Source organism: Taudactylus pleione, unplaced genomic scaffold (assembly GCF_031769625.1).
Source record: "Taudactylus pleione unplaced genomic scaffold, aTauple2 ptg000248l, whole genome shotgun sequence".
In the NCBI taxonomy this organism is placed as follows: domain Eukaryota; kingdom Metazoa; phylum Chordata; class Amphibia; order Anura; family Myobatrachidae; genus Taudactylus; species Taudactylus pleione.
This window is the reverse complement of record NW_028284650.1, coordinates 2975560-2997633: the sequence shown is the minus strand read 5'-3', so window position 1 is coordinate 2997633 and position 22074 is coordinate 2975560. Positions and strand designations below refer to the sequence as shown.

General features: G+C 44.3%; 1 protein-coding gene across 1 annotated transcript in view; it reads right to left on the bottom strand.

Moving 5' to 3' along the window:
* Positions 1-1164: 1164 nt before the first annotated feature.
* S1PR2 (sphingosine-1-phosphate receptor 2) overlaps positions 1165-22074 on the bottom strand; it is a 58966-nt gene continuing 38056 nt past the window's right edge. Inside the window, exons 2-3 of the mRNA XM_088479865.1 lie at positions 10891-10998; positions 1165-6367 (exon numbers count right to left, since the gene is read on the bottom strand). Of these exons, the coding sequence (XP_088335991.1) occupies positions 5208-6251 (1044 nt within the window). The 5' untranslated portion in view covers positions 6252-6367; positions 10891-10998 and the 3' untranslated portion in view covers positions 1165-5207. The remainder of the gene's footprint in view (positions 6368-10890; positions 10999-22074) is intronic.

The window sequence follows — 22074 nt, the reverse complement described above, 5'->3', positions numbered from 1 at the left end:
AGCCCACACCTGTCCATGAAATAGCTTTTGAGTTGATAGTCCCATTACTTTTGGCCCCTTAAAAAGTGGGAGGCACATATAGAAACCGTTGTAATTCCTACACCGTTCACCTGATTTGGATGTAATTACCCTCAAATTAAATCTGAAAGTCTGCATTTAAAGCACATCTTGTTTGTTTCATTTCAAAGCCATTGTGGTGGTGAATAGAGGCCAAAATATGAAAATTCTGTCAATGTCCCAATATTTATGCATCTGACTGTAGTTAGAAGCACAAGCGATATTAAGGTTATCGACAAGAGAATAAAGAGACACCAGCTTGGATCAGCTGGATACCTAAAAGCCATAGCTCTAGTTTAGAGCATTAGTATAAAGTGTGCTAATGACCAATGGAGTAGAGCCTCTATCAGTCAGATGCACCCTAGACTGCTATAGGCTAATATCTGATTGGTTAGTGTACATTACAATGTATCATTCCCCCCATGCAGTAAGCCAGCCTAATCTGCAATTGTCATTGCATTTTTAAGCTGGGTACACACTGGAGCGATGTTGTTCCGATTGGGCCAAATCAGAATGTCAAATCATACATAGTGTATGCATGATATGCACGTTACCACGGTCACATGCGACGTCGTCAGGTTTGATGTGCTGCATATCAAACCTGACGATATTGCATGCGGCGCCATGCATGTTAATGAAGGACGGAATGAGTGATCGTTCCGTCGTTCATTAATCACAGTGTGTACCGGCAATAATGCGTTGTCCAGGGTGAAGGCAAATCACCCTGAACATCATCACGATTGTCAGTCATCTCAGTGTGTACTCAGCATTAGGGGTAAATTTACTAAGATGGGAGTTCTTTTTAAAAAGCGATGTTGCCCATAGCAACCAATCAGATTCTACTTCTCATTTATCTAGCACCTTCTAGAAGATAATACCTGGAATCTGATTGGTTGCTATTGGCAACATCACTTCTTAATAGAACTTCCATCTTAGTAAATTTACCCCTTAGTCTCTCTCTCTCTCTCTAACAACTTTCCAATCTTTTGATTTCAGATTGAGCTTTAAGCAGATGCCCTATTAAGATTATTAAAGAAAATGACACAAATGCTGCACAACCATTTTAGAAAAAGCAGAATGTTTTAATATACATTTTCCAATCTTTTAATATTCATGTGAAATGTTGTAACAAACACATTTCAGCAAAATTGCACCATGAAAAAACGATATTATGTTTATATACAACATAAACTTGTAGTGTACTTAAAGGAAGAAAAATAAATTTTTTTCTAAAGAAGATGCAAAAAGTTTTTGATCACTTTGCAAAAACATGTAACACAATCACGTTGCACTGATGAGCAATGCTGTCTAGAAGGGTTTTCATGTGTTTCGACACGCTGCAGTCACTGTAACATGTAACACTGTGAAATCACAAAGGGAGACTTGCTGTCAGCAGTAAATGTACCTGAAAAATGGCTATAAGTTTTAGTACCGTTAATGAAAGAAGCTATGAAAAAGTGGAAATGTTTGTACCGTATACGCACACACACACGCAGGGACAAATGTGAGAGAAAACAGAATGACGCTGTTAAATATAAGATATAAGCAGCTTAGAAACTAATTGTCAGGTAGCTTTTGGCATTGTAGGTGCCATATACAGTATAAAGCTATATTTTTGAACCCCCCTCACTTCCAATTTCTCACTGTAGAACCTCAAGTGTCCAAGTCCAGAATCCATAGATGGTAACTTCCCTTCCCGACTGACTACTGGAAGTTTGTGAGCAAATGGCAGGTATTGTGTAGATGTCCACGGAGCTGATTGGATGGCTGCTTGTCCAATCAGCAAAAGTAAACCTCAATGCTTGGGGTTTACTTGAAAGCGTTTCCCAGCTTTAGGTACCTCTTGACTCTTGGTAGTCAGTGGCATATGATGCTGGCAGTCCTTTTAGTGGGAAGGAGGGACATTTTATGTGAAAACAGAGCTTCTAGGATGAGTTTTCCTTTAACGCAATTACCACATAAGTATTATCAGATCAAAGACTGTTCTGAATGATAAGGATCTGGTGCCCTATTTGCAGTTATGTGATACCACATTCTTGGATTAAAATCATGTTTTATCTTTATTTAATTTTTTTTTTTGGGGGGGTGGGGCTCGTTACTTGTATCTACCCTTTCTTTTTAGATCTATGCTACTTGGTAAAATGTTATATAAGCAATATACATAGTATATAATTAGTTTTTATTGCACAAATATTAGAGTGACCTTTTATACCATAAACACTAAAGTGACAAATCCTAAATCTGGCCACAATATTAATGTTTACGCAATGAAAAATATATGTCATTTGTAGTCCCGGACACATAGACACCCAACAGCTGCCAGGATTGTACCTAGCCGCTTGCCGTCATTAAGTTGCTTATTATGCCTCAAATAATATATCATTTTGGCATAGCAACCCTACTCAAATCAGAACAATAAGACAATCTCCTCACCCTGAAGGAAAGCCTCATGTGTAATATAATCTCAGCAGATGCTATGCAAGACACGCTTCAAAGCAGCCCAAACAATAGTTTCGACTAGTTGTATGTAATACTGTATAAATAAAATAAATAATTGGGATAGCGGTCTCATATGGGCGTCGTGTGGATTGGCAAATTGGGTTTACGTCTTTCTTTGGACTAGATGGGCTTCTACATCTTCACGTTAACAAACTAGGGAGTTGGCAGTGAAAAGAGTGTAGAAGTGAATCAGTGGAGTTGCCCATAGCAACCAATCCGCTTCTACCTTTTTTTAGAATGTATTTGATAAATGAGCTGATTGGTTGCTTCGGCACTTCCCCACTGGTCCACTTCTTCACTCTTTTCACTGCTTGAGGCATCAACCCCTTGAATATGAGGGTCACAGCATTTATCACAATAGCATTCTATATACTGACAAACATATGACTAAGAGCTCCAGCCAGTCCCGTTACAGTAAGCTCTTGAATTTGTTGGATATCAATGTAGGGAGTGAATCATCCTGTTGAATAATTGATAAGATTTATAGAAGTTTGTTAACTCCATAAGGGTCAGAGGTGTCTATTCCTTCTGAAACGAGGCAATCAAACCATATAAAGAAGGATTTGTGATTATTCCTGTTACTTTACGCTTCCAAATCCACATCCTGCTGTGATGAGAAAGTTCCCACAGGAAGTCACAGAGAGTGTAGCAGCTCTGTTTTATGTCTGTCCACAACAACCAACCCACATTTTTCTCAATCACGGAACTAAGGGAAACGTCTTGGGGGGCTCCATATTTGTAACTCTATGTTACGAGACCTATTCATTCATTAAGCCACTGAGCCAGGACTGCTGGGCCGCAAGGACACTTCTGGCCAGTCCTACATGGTACGAACCCAGACTAGGTCCATCGGTTTGGAGTTCAGGCCGAGCAAGATAACGTCTTCCAGCATCACCTTCAATTGCGGTCAGAACACACAGCTCTACCGACAGCACTCACCGACAGGCCCAACATTTATTTTATAGGACTATTATTAGGCATGGGGTCATGTGGGGACCAAGCACGCTGTGTTATTAGGTCAACTGCCCATTATTATAGCAGATATTGCTGTGTTTGTGGCCAGAATTAAGGATCTCAAGATGTACCAAGGCTGGATTAGCATCATGGCAACCTAGACTTTTAAGTAATGTCATTGTAGCATCTCTTTCCTATCACCTTTAAAAGGTCCAACTGTCCCTTAGGTTTTTCCATCTGAATGCTAACTTGTACATATGATTTGTCAATCTAAAATGTATTTACTTAAATATGGAGCCAATTCATTAAGAGTGCGGTAAAGTCAATGGAAATACAACCTATGACAACATTACCGGTATCATTGTTACTTAGGGGAAATAATTATATACTTTTTGTTTTAGCTGGTCCCCTTCATAACATCTCCTTACTTTATTTCACTGCCATTAACGTATAGCAGGTTTCTGCAATATTCTTGAGCGAATCACCTTCATTTCTTATTTTAGGCATTATTTGTGGTGTCAGTTTGAAGTATAACTTGGTCATATTGGTTGGTATGCTATCTCTTGCGGTATTGCCTATTGTTCATTAATAAATTGTCTTCTAAGTGCGGTGGCAGTAAGAGCTTAATTGGGCTGTAAATGCTGAAACAGTATAGGGTAGCTCTAATAGAAACAGGGTAGTACAGATTACATATTATTATTTATGTCCTAGAAACACTGGGCCTGATTCAGACCGGGACGCTCTGAAAGAGCGCTCGCTCTGAATCAGGGTTTTGTTGTTTTTTTTTGTGCTGCCTCCTGGCCGCTCGCTTAGCTGTGGGTCACCACCCATAGCTATTGCGAGAGGCCAGGTGATGGTCGCGATGGTCTCGACCATCGGGGCTTGCGACGAGACCCTTGTGTATTAGAGCCGGAAGCTCACCCACTGACATCACTCATGACATCACTCGTGATGTCAGTGGGGCCGCCCCCAAACGACAGGCGTTCTTTCGGGAACGCCTCTGTTTGGCCAGCCATCCCCCCTGCCCACCTCCAAAATGAGGCAAGCTGTCAATCAAAATCGACAGCTGCCCCGCTTTGGTGTGAGACCCGTAGTGACGGAGCGCCCGTCGCTAGTCGGGTCTCGCGCATGAGCACGTCGGAGCCGGCATCCGGCGTGCACATGAGCAGTGGCCAAACATCGACCCGCTCGCGAGCGCATAGCGCTTGAGAGCGGGTCTGAATCAGGCCCACTGTTTCATAGTTTTCTATACAGAGATTAAATGGGGGAGTATTAAAAAAAAAAAAAAAATCACTTCCTCTCCACTGCACATATAAAAAAAACCCCCATCCCTCTCCCTGGAGGAAATGCCGATGGCGACTTCACAATATATATCATATTGTGTTTTTCACATTAGGCTTTTATCACACCTCATTGCTTCGCTTCAGAAGCAAAGCAGAGTGCTCAGTTTTCCTTGTGGAGAATCGGGCTCCCAATTATGAGAGGAAAAAGATCTACAGGCCAGAATGTAAGGAACTGTCGTCGTCATCATCATCATCATCATCATCATCATCACCCCTTTCCAACCAAGTGCTCTGTAATGGGTACCTGAACCCAGACGTCGCTCTGGTTGGGATTATCTCAATACCACCAACTTTCCTTCAAAGTACTGAGCCTTTTTAATCCATAAAGCATTAGCATCTATAAAATGTCTTTACTCACACAAACGTATTGCAGTTCTTCATGATAGGCGAAGTGGGAAAATAGTGTTTTTGTGTGCACCGCTCCAGGGAACTAGAACTACGTAAATGGAGCATGAAGCGGTCAGGAGTCCTGCTCTTCCTCAAGAAGCTCCAGCAACAGAGCACCCTCAGGAACTCCTTCCTCATGTCTTTGCTCCTCAGAGTATATATGATGGGGTTCAAAGCCGAATTCAAGGTGGCCACCCCAAAAAAGTAGTCCGCTTTGTAGAGAATGGAGCAGGATTTCACTCTACAGGATACATCCATGAGCAGGATAGTGAAAGCCGGCAGCCAACAGATAATAAAGACTCCAAGGACTATTGTAACTGTTTTTAGGAGGGCAAGGGTCTGGGGTGCAGCTATCTCGGCATGACTGGATTTCACAATAAAATAGATTCGGACGTAGAAAATAACAATGGAGAAAAGTATGAAAGTGAAGATGGTGACTATGAACAGAATGTATTTTTTGGCATAGAGAGGAAAGACGGTGGAACACTCGTCCAAGTTGTCGATGCAGTTCCATCCGATGATCGGTAGACCGCCGATCACCATCGAAATAACCCAACAAGCTCCAATGAGTATGATCATCCTACAGTTTCTGTCACTGCTGTAGACTTTGACTTTGGTGATGGCCACATATCTTTCGAGAGCTATGGCCAGTAGGCTGAAGACAGAAGCAGCAAGAGTCGTGAAGGCTGTGCCCTCTCGGATAAACCATGCCACGGGAGTCAATGTGAATGTAACTTTGCCAGACAACAAGATGTTGGCAATGTAGGCACATCCAGTCAGGAGGTCGGAAAATGCCAAATTTCCAATAAAAAAGAACATGGCAGAGTGGAACTTCTTGTTACGCCAGACTGAAATAAGGACAAGTATATTCTCCAGTATAATAATACAGCAGATAATGATGAAGATCACAGAGATAACTTCACGGGAAGAGCTCTCCTTTTTAATCCCTTTAGTATAGTTATAGTGTTCACAAATCTTGGACACATTCAGGTACTGCTTGTAGATGCTCATTCTGGCTGTTTTGTCAACCTGGAGGTACAGGGCTGCTCTACAAGGGTCAATGCTGGACCAGCAAGGAGACGCTTCTTAGTCCATTCTTTCCTGTTTCTTAGATATATTTTTAGGGCCTGAAAAAAGAAAAATATTTTTTTTATGTATGTCTAAACAAAACAAACCAATAGTCAATTAGGTATAAACTGAGTTGCAATTTAGAGTTTATGTAAGTTATGGCAATTAGGAGATATATAGGGAGAGGTTATATGGACTAATAAGAGGAGATATAGGTTGAAGTTATATGGAGTAACAGGAGGAGATATAGGGGGAGGTTACATGAAGTAATAGGAAGAGATATAGGGAGAGGTTATGTGGAGTAATAGGAAGAGATATAGGGAGAGATTATATGGAGTAATAGGAGGAGATATAGGGAGAGGTTATATGGAGTAATAGGAGGAGATATAGGGAGAGGTTATATGGAGTAATAGGAGGAGATATAGGGAGAGATTATATGGAGTAATAGGAGGAGATATAGGGAGAGATTATATGGAGTAATAGGAGGAGATATAGGGAGAGGTTATATGGAGTAATAGGAGGAGATATAGGGAGAGGTTATATGGAGTAATAGGAGGAGATATAGGGAGAGGTTATATGGAGAATAAGGAGAAGATATACGTAGAAGTTATATGGAGTAATGGGAGGAGTTATAGGGAGAGGTTATATGGTGTAATTTGCGGAGATATAGGGAGAGGGTATATGGACTAATAGGAGGAGATATAGGGAGAGGTTATAAGGAGTAATAGGAGGAGATATAGGGAGATTATATGGAGTAATAGGAGGAGATATAGGGAGAGGTTATATGGAGTAATAGGAGGAGATATAGGGAGAGGTTATATGGAGTAATAGGAGGAGATATAGGGAGAGATTATATGGAGTAATAGGAGGAGATATAGGGAGAGATTATATGGAGTAATAGGAGGAGATATAGGGAGAGGTTATATGGAGTAATAGGAGGAGATATAGGGAGAGGTTATATGGAGTAATAGGAGGAGATATAGGGAGAGGTTATATGGAGAATAAGGAGAAGATATACGTAGAAGTTATATGGAGTAATGGGAGGAGTTATAGGGAGAGGTTATATGGTGTAATTTGCGGAGATATAGGGAGAGGGTATATGGACTAATAGGAGGAGATATAGGGAGAGGTTATATGGAGTAATAGGAGGAGATATAGGGAGAGATTATATGGAGTAATAGGAGGAGATATAGGGAGAGATTATATGGAGTAATAGGAGGAGATATAGGGAGAGGTTATATGGAGTAATAGGAGGAGATATAGGGATAGATTATATGGAGTAATAGGAGGAGATATAGGAAGATTAATAAGACCAAAGAAAGAGAGTGAGAGGCTGGTGGAGGGAGATGAGGTAATAGTAGATAATCTAAAAATTATTTTTTTGTACTACATTCATTACAGAAGGAGATGGGAAGGGGCCACAGTTAAGCTGCAATGACATACATAATAATGAGGTAGATACAGGAGCATTTACAGAGGAGAAGGTCCTAACAGAACTATAAAAACTGAAAGTGAGTAAGTCAATGGGGAAAGATGGGATACATCCAAGGATACTAAAAAAGCTTAAAGAGGTGCTGGTAACACCATTAACATAATTATTTAACCAGTCACTAGCTTTGGGTCCCAAACAGCATGGATTTACTAGGGGGAGATCATGCCAAACAATCTTGCTGACATTTTTGACTGAGTGACTAAAGTAATAGATCAAGAGAGGGGGGTGTAGATGTAGCTTATCTAGACTTTAGTAAGTCACTGCCCCACATCGCACACTATAAAAAAAACTCTAAGGGGTAAATTTACTAAAGTGAGAGTTTTTAGAAGAGAGTTTTAAAAGTGATGTTGCCCATAGCAACCAATCAGATTCTACTTAACATTTAACTAGCAACTTCTAGAAAATAATAGCTAGAATCTGATTGGTTACTATAGGCAACATCACTTTTAAAACTCTCTTCTGAAAACTCACTTTAGTAAATTTACCCCTAAAGCTTGGGATTGAATTCTAAAATGGTTGGACGGATAAGAACCTGGTTGCAGGACGGAAAACAGAGAAGTTATAGTAATGTAGTAAATGGAGTGCAGCCTGATGAAAGAAAGGTTACAAGTGGAGTACCTCAGTGATCTGTACTTGGACCAATGCTTTTTAATATGTTTCAAGGGAAAGTATGCCTTTTTGCAGATAACACAAAGGTATGCAACAGGGTAGACACACCAGGAGAGATAATACAAATGATTGATAATCTAGGTAGACTATTAGAAGAATGGTCTAGAGCAGGCCTGGCCACTCTGTGGCTCTCCAGCTGTTGTGAAACTACAAGTCCCAGCATACCTTCCAGGGGCGTATTAAGAGAGGAGGGGGCCCGTGTGCAGGCTCCATCTGGGACTCCCTCCTCTCTAGTCTGTGCCAGAGTCTACTGCCCATGCGCAGGTCAACAGGGAAATGGCGCGGCATACATTTTGTCGGTGAATTCCCTACTGCACATGTGCAAAATGCAGGAAAAAGTGCCTCCTGCCATTTTACGGAGAGGCAAGTATTGTATAAATGGGTACAGGGTATGCACCCATATAGATACGCCCCTGATACCCTCCCACTGATCAGCAGGTAAAGAATGCTGGGACTTTTCATTTCACAGCAGCTGAACCACAGGTTGGCCAGGCCTGGTCTAGAGCATGGCAACTACAGTTCAATGACAAAACAATGCAAAAGCATGCACTTGGGTGTAAAACAACCCCACAACAGGCTAAATATACTATTAACGACACTGTAATGGATACTACTACAGTCACTATACCAGGTGACTTACAGATGTGTCCACATACATCTATCCTCCAGGCGCTACAAGCCGGGCTACACATGGCTATATGTATGAGGACACAAATGTAGAAAGAATAACGCCACTGTATAGGTCATTGGTACGGCCACATCTAGAAGGATATAAATACCATATCTCCAGAAGGATATAAATACATTACAGACTGTACAAAGAAGGCCTACAGCACAGAACTTACCAGGAAAGACTAAAAGATCCTAATATGTATAGTCTGGAGCAGAGAAGGGACATGATAGAAACTTCCAAATATATCAACGGTGTTAACAAGGTGCAGGAGAGATACTTTCTTCAAATGAAGAGAAGGTACAGGGGAAATCAGAGGAAAAATTACTTCACAGAAATGGTAGTGAATAAATGGAATAGCCTCCCATCAGAGGTGGTAGATGCTTAGACAGTAGAGCAATGTAAACATGCTTGGAATAGGCATAGGTGTTATATAAGGAGAGATATGTTATATGGAGTAAGAGTACAGAGGGGTTACATACAGTAATAGGTGTTATAGAGAGAGATGGTATATGGAGTAAGAGTACAGGGTTACATACAGTAATAGGTATTATAGAGAGTTATGTTATATGGAGTAAGAGTACAGAGAGGTTACATACAGTAATAGGTATTATAGAGAGAGATGTTATATGGAGTAGGAGTACAGAGGGGTTACATACAGTAATAGGTGTTATAGAGAGATATGTTATATGGAGTAAGAGTACAGAGGGGTTACATACAGTAATAGGTGTTATAGAGAGAGATGTTGTATGGAGTAAGAGTACAGGGTTACATACAGTAATAGGTATTATAGAGAGAGATGTTATATGGAGTAGGGGTACAGAGAGGTTACATACAGTAATAAGTGTTATAGAGAGTTATGTTATATGGAGTAGGGGTACAGAGAGGTTACATACAGTAATAAGTGTTATAGAGAGAGATGTTATATGGAGTAAGAGTACAGAGAGGTTACATACAGTAATAAGTGTTATAGAGAGAGATGTTATATGGAGTAAGAGTACAGAGGGGTTACATACAGTAATAGGTGCTATAGAGAGAGATGTTATATGGAGTAAGAGTACAGAGGGGTTACATACAGTAATAGGTGTTATAGAGAGTTATGTTATATGGAGTAAGAGTACAGAGAGGTTACATACAGTAATAGGTGTTATAGAGAGATATGTTATATGGAGTAAGAGTACAGAGGGGTTACATACAGTAATAGGTGTTATAGAGAGAGATGTTGTATGGAGTAAGAGTACAGGGTTACATACAGTAATAGGTATTATAGAGAGTTATGTTATATGGAGTAGGGGTACAGAGAGGTTACATACAGTAATAAGTGTTATAGAGAGAGATGTTATATGGAGTAAGAGTACAGAGAGGTTACATACAGTAATAAGTGTTATAGAGAGAGATGTTATATGGAGTAAGAGTACAGAGGGGTTACATACAGTAATAGGTGCAATAGAGAGAGATGTTATATGGAGTAAGAGTACAGAGGGGTTACATACAGTAATAGGTGCTATAGAGAGAGATGTTATATGGAGTAAGAGTACAGAGGGGTTACATACAGTAATAGGTGTTATAGAGAGTTATGTTATATGGAGTAAGAGTACAGAGAGGTTACATACAGTAATAGGTGTTATAGAGAGAGATGTTATATGGAGTAAGGGTACAGAGGGGTTACATACAGTAATAGGTGTTATAGAGAGAGAAATGTTATTCCATCACGATCAGCTATACCAGTGTGTGGTAATAGTGTGACTTACCCATCAGCTGTCTGCCTCTGAGACATGTGTGATATACAGTAAAACGGTCTGGTGTGGGCTTCTTTCTTTACTATGCTTGTGGGTGTATGAGATGACAGGATCCGCCACCTGCAATAATGGAAAGAGTCAGGGTATCAGAGAGACATCAGACATTTGGGGAATTCCTGCCTCTACATTTGATATAATGAGGATTTATTACACGAGCTTCCCCTTTGCTCTACAGATTCATTTTACGTAGAATCAGATGTCACACGTCAGTACTGTCACAGATTCGCCGTAAGACGGATTTCTATGGTACACTCCGCATGAGATCACTTTGTTCTGTAAATTATAAATGAACAGTATATACTTTATAGACTATAATACATCTTTGTATGTTTATGATGCAAGTTTACTGGAACGAGGGGGGTGGTGTTTGTGGTTTGGAAAGCGTCCTGTTTTTCACCTACACGCTCCAATGTGGGCTAATAACTTAGTACATTATTGTTTGGGTTGACTCACTTTTCTTTTAAAACACCCAAGTGAAAATTTTTCATGTATGAACAATGCAGTGTTACCCTGACAGGGATGCTGTTAAAATACCGATGAAGGGGATTCTGGCGGTCAGGATGCCGGTGCTGGTATCCTGACCGCTGGAATCCCAAAGGTAAGTAGCGGGGCTAGGGGGAGGGTTAGGCATTAGGGGGAGGGTTAGGTTGTGGGGAGGGGCGAAATTAGGTTTAGTCACTGGGGGGGGGGGGGGGGGTTAGGATTCAACACTGGGGAGGGGGGGTTAGGGCAGTGACGTGCGGTGAGGTCAAAGGCTGGGGAGGCGCACATGGAGATGGGTCTGTGCTGGGAGCATGTCTCACCCCCTACTCACTGTAACTCTCCCCTCACTACACTAAGCTTCAGTGTCCATTGATTCTCCTATCTGCATCGCTGTCTTTACTTGCTGCTGCTGACTGAGCTCCAATTTCTAAACACTTCATTGCACTTCCTGGTCACATGACTCATCCAAGGTGTCAATCAGTGCTCAAGGAACCCCCCCCATACTCAGAGGCATGCCCCCATTAGCTCTCTTTCTGTGCAACTTACTGCCAGTGGTGTGGCCCCACCCCCAGCTCTGCAAGCAGTGTCTGACTGTACAGAAACGAGGCTGAGCTGTTGCTGCCTCATCTCTCGTCTCCCTGCAGTCCCAGGGAGCTCCACAAAGCTGGTCTGTATTAACTATAAAAATTATTACAATATAAAAAGAAGGTGTTTATAAGTTATAAATATCTTCTTTGTATTATTCTAATAATTTTTATATCAAATCTCAGGAGTATGACTCTGCCTCCCCTGACAGCACTTCCCTGGGATAGGGTTAGGGAGAGGGGAAGGGTTAGGATACCGACCAACAAAGTGTCGGGATGCTGACATCGGGAATCTGACCACCGGGACCCCGAACTCCGGCATCCCGTACCCATCCTCCCTGTCATTCTACTGCAGCTGTCTTAGGTGATACATCCCCAAGGGTGGGATGTACTGATGCTAAAATGTGGTCCAAATTCAGAAAACTGCCATTTTCACATGTACAAAGCTCTGGAAGGCAAAGTCTTTCGGAGCTTGTACCTGATAGGCACCGCTGGCAAAGATGGCGTTGCCTAATAGAAGCCTATGAAGAGCTGGAGCATTCCCTGAAAGGGATTCAGTAGGACCAATCCCAGAGTCCCCCGCGGCTCACGCAGAAGGACTCCTGGCTCATAAACCCGTAAGTCCACTCAACGCAAAGCACAGCACTTTTCGGTAGAGCTGTCCTTTGCGATTTTAATAGCAATTGTACATGCGGGATGTATCACATCCAAAATGCGAAGCTTCATGCATCCCGTCCCTAGTCTGCTATAGACAGCTGAAGCTCCTCCCACAACTTTATAAGCTGCATTGCATGTTTTCCACTTAATTATTATTTTCATCTACAGTTGTCAAAAAAGAATTGCAGAGGCAGCTGGGGATTACTCAGCTGCTTCTGTGACACTGGCTCAGAGAGGCAAGGGTTAACTACCACTTACCCAGCTTGCTGGCTCACACATTAGCAATTAAATTGAAAGCCAAGTTTAACAAATAAAACATAATGAAATAAACTATTTGTTATTTGTATATTATAAGTATATTTGTTAAATAGACACCACCACGCAGTTCTAAAGAATAATTTATCACTGCAAAATAACCAAAACTTATAGTCAAGCTTTCTGTTCAAATAATACAAAAAAAGTTGAAAAACAGGAAACAATTTTTTAAAAATGTAATAAAAAAAAAAAAATCTGCACATTTAAAAAAATTGTAGAACAGGTTTCCCCTACAGATTTTGCACCAACATTTTGCCAAGTCGATAAATTAGACCCATAATATTTAAATATTGCTCATCATATTCTCATTTTCTAACACTGTTATCCAACTCCATTCCTTAGCTTTTATTCAGATGCTTTTCTTGTAATTGATACACAATAACATATTTTTGGGAAAAATACATTAAGGACCATTTCTTTATGTAGCATCAAGATGTCAAGCATTGCTTTACAGAAAATATTTAGTCCATGTCCCAGAGGAGCTTACACTCTAAGGGGGAGATTTACCAAACCTTCTAAAAAGGACAACTGGAGGTGTTGTCTATAGCAACCAATCAGAGTGTAGCTAAGGTTGGCCATTGAGCATCAACGTTTTCCTCCCGAACACCGATGGTTTTATCTTCCATGGAGGGATTCCAATGGGAAAAGCTCATCGCCTATCTGTACTGCACATGTCTCCTGGAGACCTGAGACATCAATGTTTAATGTACTAGATAAATGATAAGTAGAAGCTGTGTAAGCCAGTAAGCCCTTTGCGCACACCCGAAAAGGAGGAGTGGTCTGGCTGGTAGGAGCATGGCCTGGTGGCACACCCGACTTCGTCACTATGGGGTCGCACCCAGCACTTCCGGAGCTGCCCCCAGAGACACTCCCTGCACTGCCAGCTCTTCCTCAGTCACCTGACATCATAGTGCAGCACCTGGGCTCCTGGTCTGCATTTTGGTGTTACCCCCACAAAGGGTGACACCCGATGCAGTCCGCAGATCCCTAGTGACACCACTAGGTGTCTCTAAATGTTCTCTTTAGAAGGTTTGAGACATTTCCCCCTAAATGAACTACCACACAAATGACTCTCTCCACGACAAGGTTGCAGAGCCTCATCTTCTACTTTAAATGGAAAAAATGTGACACATCTCATCCAGAGGTGTATCTATAATGGGTGCAGAGTGTGTGGTGTACACAGACCCCTGTGTTCAGGGGGGCCCACACTGCACACCCTGCACCTGCATATTGTAACCTCTCTGTAGTCCCAAAGTGGCAGCAGTAGCGCATCACAAATCACTTGGCCATTATCACCGGTGATCTGCGTATGCGCAGCAGAAAAATAACTGGTAAAATGGCTACCGAGCAATTTTCTCAGAGACCTGAGCATGCTCAGTAGCCTCTGGCGCCTCTACTCACTAGTGCCACTTGCTAGAAGGGATGAAGTCCGGATGGAGATTGCGCACGGCTCCCATCCTCACCTAATATGCTCCGTCTCTCAGGTGCGCCTTATGGAAACACACTTTTCTGCTATGGTTATAAACATTCAAACCACGAAACATTACACACAATAGGCTGACAGGGACCATAAGTTGGATGGCGGGCCCGAATCCGGAACATTTCAGGCCCTGTCTACTGGCACAGCGAGAGATCCCGCCAGCAAGAAGCAGCAGCGGGAAGTTCAGTGCCGAAGAGGCAGCTGAAAAGAAGGCAGAAGCACAATAGACACAGGGAGTCCTGGACTAAAAGCGGCCATTGGCCTCGATTCAATTCAATGCGATGTTGAATAGCCCCGAGAGAGAGCTCCTGAAGTTATTTAATTCAACACGATGTTTGGTCGGGCTAAAGGATTCCTTTTCACAACCCCCCATGTCGGAGAATGCCGGTTCTCGCGACAAAACACCCAGGTTAAGTTGAGAGAACCGGCATTCTCCGACTGAACAGCGCACCGAATTGAATAACTCTGGGAGCTCCCTCCCGGGGATATTCAACATTGCATTGAATTGAATCACGGCCATTAAGAGTTATAAACACACCACCTCCACCCAGGTGAAGACCACAGAGCCGGGTCCCACATTGGTAAAGGCCAGAAATAAAGATTTATCCCTGGTCACTGCTCCCTTGGTGAAGACTGCTGTAAGCCCTTAGGCAGTGGGAGTTGACCTGCCTCAGGTGAAGACTCCAGGTAGCCCTGAGGTGGTGGGAAGACTCCAGGAAGCCCTCAGACGAAGAACCAGGGGTCTATGTACATAAGACTTGGAGAGAGATAGAGTGGACGGAAATAAACTACCAACCAATCAGCTCCTGTCATTTACAGGCTGTTTGAAAAATGTCAGTTAGGAGCTGATTGGTTGGTACTTTATCTCCGTCAACATTATCGCTCTTCAAGGCTTAGTACATAGACCCCCCAGTGGTGGTCGTGACTGGACCAAAGATGCAGGAGCAGGTAGGACCCTAGTGGGAACTCTGTTTACAGTAAGGTGTATTTTCGTTTTTAGACACTAGGCTCATGGCCACTGTGGGCAGTAGGTCCAAATGATCAGGGACGGCCCCTAGTTAGGCGGGCAATAGGTTCAAGCCACCAAGGTTATTAAGTAGTGTATTATACCAGTAACAGCCCATTGTATAGGCGGCACTAGGCCAAGGTGCTGAGGGAATTGAGCCCTAGATAGACTTTGTTAAGACCCCTTGTTTAGGAGGCACTAGGGCAAGGCACTGTGGGCTTTATGCCCACCTAGCAACCATAACCCTCTTATTAGGCAGGCTCGAGGCAGCAGGAGGGCATTAGGCCCTGTAGTCTTATTATTACTGGCCAAGGTTAGGCAAACAGCAGGCCTGAGTTGCTCAGGGCACCAGGCAGGGGCAGAACTATGGGAGACAATGGAGGCGCCTGCCGCTGGGCTCCAGCTCTGAAGGGGCAGAACTATGGGAGACAATGGAGGCGCCTGCTGCTAGGCTCCAGCTCTGAAGGGGCACCTCCTCCATTGTCCACAACATATTCACCCCACTTAGGGCTATAACTATGTACCCGGAGTGTACCGTTACGGTCGCCCAATACATGGCACCCTTCCCGGCACCTGAGAAGCCACCATACACTAGAGGAGAGCTCCATGTTAGACCATCAGCTGCTCCCTTCATCTATCTATAGCCTGTTTGCATGCGAATTGATAAACTACATTATCAGCGGCTATGACGTGGGGGGCACCAAATTATAACTGGCCTCCTGGATTCTGGGATGAACTTATGCCACTGGCACCAGGCCCTGTATAGACCTGTTCTTGGCCTTTGGTTAGAGTGTAGGCCCCATTAATAAGAATGCCCTTGGTAATCTGGTGTTTATTGCCTTTTTGTGAACTGTATTGTACATTGTGTGTACTAGTACTGCATTGTTTATGTAAATGCATTGTGGGGAGTTAGTAGTAGTGTGCGGATAGGGAGCGCACTACACTTAGCCTGTGATTGTTACTGTTCACTGGCTCAGCTGGAGTTAGGGCCCTATTGTAGGTATGAGCAGCCAGGTTGTTGTGGGTAGTACATACCACCCAGGGCACCAGAGGGCAGCCCGTGAGCACTATCTGTATTTTGTGTGTCACCGCAGCCCCCTCCCTTGTGGGCGAATTTGATTGTTTCCGCACTGGAGCTTGGCACTGAGGTGTAACACAGTCTGAGGCCAAAAGTGCCAATGATGGCCATTTTCTGAGTCATGGGGAGGTCATCTCGTGGTAGCGTTTCCTTTCCTTTACAGAGGATCTGTGAGAAGAGTCACCACCTACACTGTCCGCATCCGACCTGTGTTCCAGGACCATCAACCAGAATGCATCGCTCCCGGCCTGAAGGTGAGAGCGAGTGGAGTGAGGTAAGTGCCCGACTACACCTGCACTGCAGCAGGCTTGCACCCCTAGAGCCACCCCTCACAAGGCAACACTTGAATGAAGCTAAACTAAGCAGTGTTTTACAGTTAAAAAAATTTTTTAAAATAACAAAGGGAGTGGCCCCAAAAATAAGTTGGACTTTGAAGTGGTGTTTTCACTGTCTCCGTGATATGCTTTCACTGGTGGCCCTGTACGCCCCCAAAAGACAGGTCCCCATTTTGCAGATAGAGATAGGATGCAGAAAAGCACCTTCAAATGCGTTCAACAGACAAATAGGCTCATTTATGCAAATAAAACGAAGAGCAGGTTACTTGTGAAGGACCCACATTGTGTCCTTCCTATATCCCGTGACATATTTCGGTTCTCACGCCACATCTCACTTCACACTAGAAAGTCCTGAACATAGGCTGGTGGTTTTGCAGAGAGAGAGGAATGTGCTGAGAGCCTGGACTCTGGGTTGCTGCTATTTCCTATGTGGCTAAAGGACCTCTGTGACGTATCCACCACGTGACCGCTGCAGGAGGCTGGACAGCTCCTGCGTTACCATCCACTAGGGCATAGAGGGGGAATAAATGTTTGTGACGAGCGCAGCGAACCACCGTGCCCGAAGCGTGGCGGGCGCTGCGAGCCCGCGAGGGGACACTTTTGGTCTCCCGTTAGCATCCCCGCCCCTCCCCCTCTCAGGCCGGGTCACGTGGGTGTGACGTCACAGGTCCATCAGCCCTGTATAGTCTAGACCTAACCCTGGACTCTGGTCAGATGTGAGGGAGCATTGTAATTCCAGTGCCGTGTTTTCATGTTTATTTTATTTGCGCTCACCGCTGTGTCCTGCAAGACTCCTGATCCAGGACTAACACGCCATGTATTGCTGCTTGTAAATAGTTAATTCATAGATCTGTCAGGTGATGGGGTGTGATACGTTGTGCCGCGTACCCTGCATGAAACTACCGTTCACATTCTCAGAAAGATAACGCACACATACTGTATACAGGATTGTAGGCGCACGTATCTGACCTTTATAACGCCATACGACTGAAGGGGAGGCGGAATGGGGCATACCAACGCAGGCTGCGGCACTAAAGGAGTGTATACATAAATGTGGCTCATACTGTACCTACCTGGAGTTACACACATATACGCCTGTTCGGGGGTGTCGTTTCTGCACATAAAGCAAATATATATTTCACTACAGTTAATTGTCCTGCATTATAATGTACATAAATGATGAAGTGATAAATATTCCTCTGATGTAAACCAATAAGACTCATGAACAAGCACAGAGATGGATGTATATGATACACACAGGTCGCCAGAGCCGTAACTAGAGTTTTTGGTGCCCTGTGCCAGAAAGAGCATTGGCGCCCCCCTCATTTTTCAAAGGGACATAATGCACCCAAAAAAGGGCCATGGCTTCATGGGGAAGGGCCAGGGAAGAGACAGGAGAGGCCAGGAGATGCTGGGGATGAAATAAGAGGACGCTACAAGCAAGAATGATAATAAACAGAAATTTGACAGACCCAAACAGCGCCCCCTGACCTGTAGTGCCCTGTGTCATGGCACCGCCCGCACTACCCTAGCTACGGCCCAGCAGGTCGCCATGGTGCATGTTAGCTTGTGCAATATGTGACCCGCTACCTCTGAGCAGTAAGGCTCCCTCATGTACAGAGGGGCTGCTGTTGTGTTACAGAACGCTTCTGATGCCCAGTGTGATGTATTGGAGAACCAGTATCACCCTTACAGAGTGGGATCATGCTGCAGCACTTACTGGTATACAGCACATTACATATCCTCTGCCAGTACCGCACACATGTATTATGTGATCACATAGGACTCTTCCTGTGCGGCGTTACACTCTCTGGGCTGTCACTGTGATTAAAATACAATAAAACAATTCAGTGCGGATACAGAGGGCACAGAGGGACATTTCCGCCAGCGTAATACACCGGCCAGATCCCTAGCTTGTGTCTGTGAATTGTCCGGATGAAGGAAGGGGGTGAAAGAGCAGACACGTCCCCAGCGGGAAGGGACCCTACCAGGGAGACAGAGGCGTTAGGTCACATCTGCTTTTCTCTTCCGATCTTCCGCTTAGGGGAGAATAATCTATTTCGGTCTCACTCCCATATCCTCTGTTTTCCAAAAGCGTTTCCTTGTAGCTTCCCTCCCAGAGAAACAACTTTATTACCATTCTTCTACTACCTGGTGGGTGATCGGACAATTACTTATAGAACGGGGAAAGCTACAGAGATCAAACCAGATGCAGAGAAGTAAATATGGCATACACTGCTCAAACGCAGCGTGCACAGAAATGTGTATATTCCCCCCTATGCAGAGATGTATGTAACCTCAAGGGACTGGGTATGTGATGCCGGCTGTCGGGAAGCCTACTGTCAAAATACCAACAGCAGCATCCCGATGGTTGGTATCCCGACAGGGGTCGGGTAAGTATACTTACCCTCCCCCCTTCTCCCCCTAACCCTCCCTTCTTGTAGCCTAACCCTCCCCATTAGTGCCTTCGTTCCTAAACCTAACCCTCAACCCTTAGTACCTAACCCTAACCCCCCAGTGGTGCTTAACCCTAACCCTCCCCCCTAAGGGTGCCTAACCCTAACTCCCCCCCCCCAAAACCTAACGCTAACCCCACTATGCTAAACTTAACCCCCCCCCCCTGCGGCTAACGCTAAGGGCACCCTGGACTTACCGGGCAGCCGTCCTTCTGTATTCCGGCGTCGGGATTAATATAAGCATCGGTATTTCAACGCCTATCTTAAATCCCTTGTCGGTCTTCCCCTGTCGGGATTTAGACCGGCGGCACCGCGGCCGCTGGTCTCATAACTACATCCCACCCCAAGATGTGGCCGCATCTGTAGCATAGTGAGCACCAGGGCCGGTTCTAGACATTGTGGAGCTCAGGGCGAAAGTTCCCAGTTGCACCCCCCCCCCAAAAAAAAAAAAAGAAAGAAAGGGAGCGTGTCCTTACCGAACACCCCCAATTCATCACACTGTGGGGCGTGCCCAGCACTTACAGCTTCCCCCAAGCTCTCCTCTCGTGGCGAACAATTGCCATGTGCAGTAATGTGCCTTACACAGTATGTCTTACACAGTAATGCCCTTTATAACACATTATGCCACCTGCAGTAATACCCTGTATAACACATTATGCCACATGCAGTAATGCCCTGTATAACACATTATGCCACATGCAGTAATGCCCTGTATAACAAATTATGCCACACGCAGTAATGCCCTTTATATCACATTATGCCACACACAGTAATGGCCTATATAACACATTATGCCACACGCAGTAATGCCCTTTAAAACACATTATGCCACATGCAGTAATGCCCTGTATAACCCATTATACCATACGCAGTAATGCCCTGTATAAACACATTATGCCATACGCAATATTGCCCTGTATAATACAGTATGCCATGCACAGTAATTCCCTTTATAATACATTATCCCCAATTCCAATTACGCCACACAGCAGTCCCTTATTCATGTTATGACACACAGTGGTGCGCCTTTTACACAATGCCCAAAAGAGTGCCCTGTTTATACACAAGGCCCACAGTAGTAGTGCCCCTTATACAATGCCCACAGCAGTGGTGCCCTTTATACAATGGCCCCGGTAATGGTGTCCCCCATGCAGTGCCCTCATTAGTAGTGCCTGCAGTGGTAATGCCACCATTGGTAATGCCCACAATAGTAATGCCCCCAGTAGTAGTACCCCCATTGGTAATGTCCCCTAGAGTAGTGCCCCCATTGGTAAGGCCCCTAATTGCATTGACCACAGTAGTAATGCCCCCAGTAGTAATGCCCACTATAGTAGTGCCCCCATTAGTAATACCCCCATTAGTAGTGCCCACAGTTGTAATGCCCCCATTAGTAGTGCCCCAGTAGTAATGCCCCCTATAGTAATCCCCCCAGTAGTAATGCCCCCTATATAGTCCTGCCCCAGTGCTGTTGCTTCTGAAAAAGAAAAATACAATTAAAATACAAACACAATACTTACCTTAAGCCCCTGCGTCCGCTGCCACCCGGTCCGACAGTGGCTCCACGGATCTATGGGAGAGACGTCATAACGTCCCTCCCATAGTGCTCTCAGTGCGGAAGCAGGAAGCCGGAGCTCAGGAGTGAGCTCCAGCTTTCGGCTGCCACTGCAGGGAGGGAGCCGGGTGTCCGCTGGTAACAAATTTCAGCAGGCGCCAGGCAAATGGAGCCTCCCTGCGGCGGGGGACTGGTGCTGGGGTTTTTTTGGGGGGGGGGAATTTTTTTTTCTCCTAGGGACTCAGTGGCACCCTCTAGGGGCCAGCGCTCTGGGCGAGGGCCCTGTTAGCCCGCCCCTAGAACCGCCACTGGTGAGCACAAGGGGTATATTCGCTTTCATCCAAGTCTGCATAGCACACACTTGATAACCACACCCCCACTGAACTTGGCCTACGTGAGCACGCCCAGTTACACCCCAGTGCCGCCCTTTCGGTCACAAGTGTTAATGCGTTGCCCAAACTTACATATGCCCATTACTTACACATGCGCAGTGCGAATATCCGCAAACAGGTGTATTCTTCTTCAGCCCCATTATCTGAATGGAGTAAATTCTCTATTTAACATAACTATCTTATCTTCCCCTCTTTGCCATTTATTTAGCTATATTTTCTTTTCTTTGCAAAAGCCACTTTTATAGTGAAAAAAATATTTCAGGATAACGTTAGTTAATGGCTGACTGGAATGTGGGCTATAGCCAGGTTTGGGGGCATGGAAGGATTGAGATGAGCATTTTCATTTCGCTTGTTGTATATCACCCCTATGGTATCTGTGTTATTGTGTTGTCTGGACGGGTCTACTTTTTGAGATTGCTCAGATCTCCATGGGGGCATTTGCTGGATGTCTATGTGCTGTTGCTAGGTATAGTGTCATGGCTGGCCGACCAGCACATTCACCCGCAGCTATCATCAATCATATCCTCCTCTTGGTTGGCAACAACTTTTTATTCACTTGGCCCTGGATTATTTTATTGCCAGCTTTATCAGCTGGGGGAGAGATGGATACTCCATAGATAATATTGATCACTATAATGCAATAGACAGACTGTGCACATGGATGCACATTATTCAGTCCTTGCTGGCTGACTCTCGATGTCTTAACACACAAGGGGAGCCATAATAGAAACTAGTACAGAGGACAATGTTGCTGCAATGCAGTGATAGGTAACCTCAGGGGCCACACGGATGGTCCTC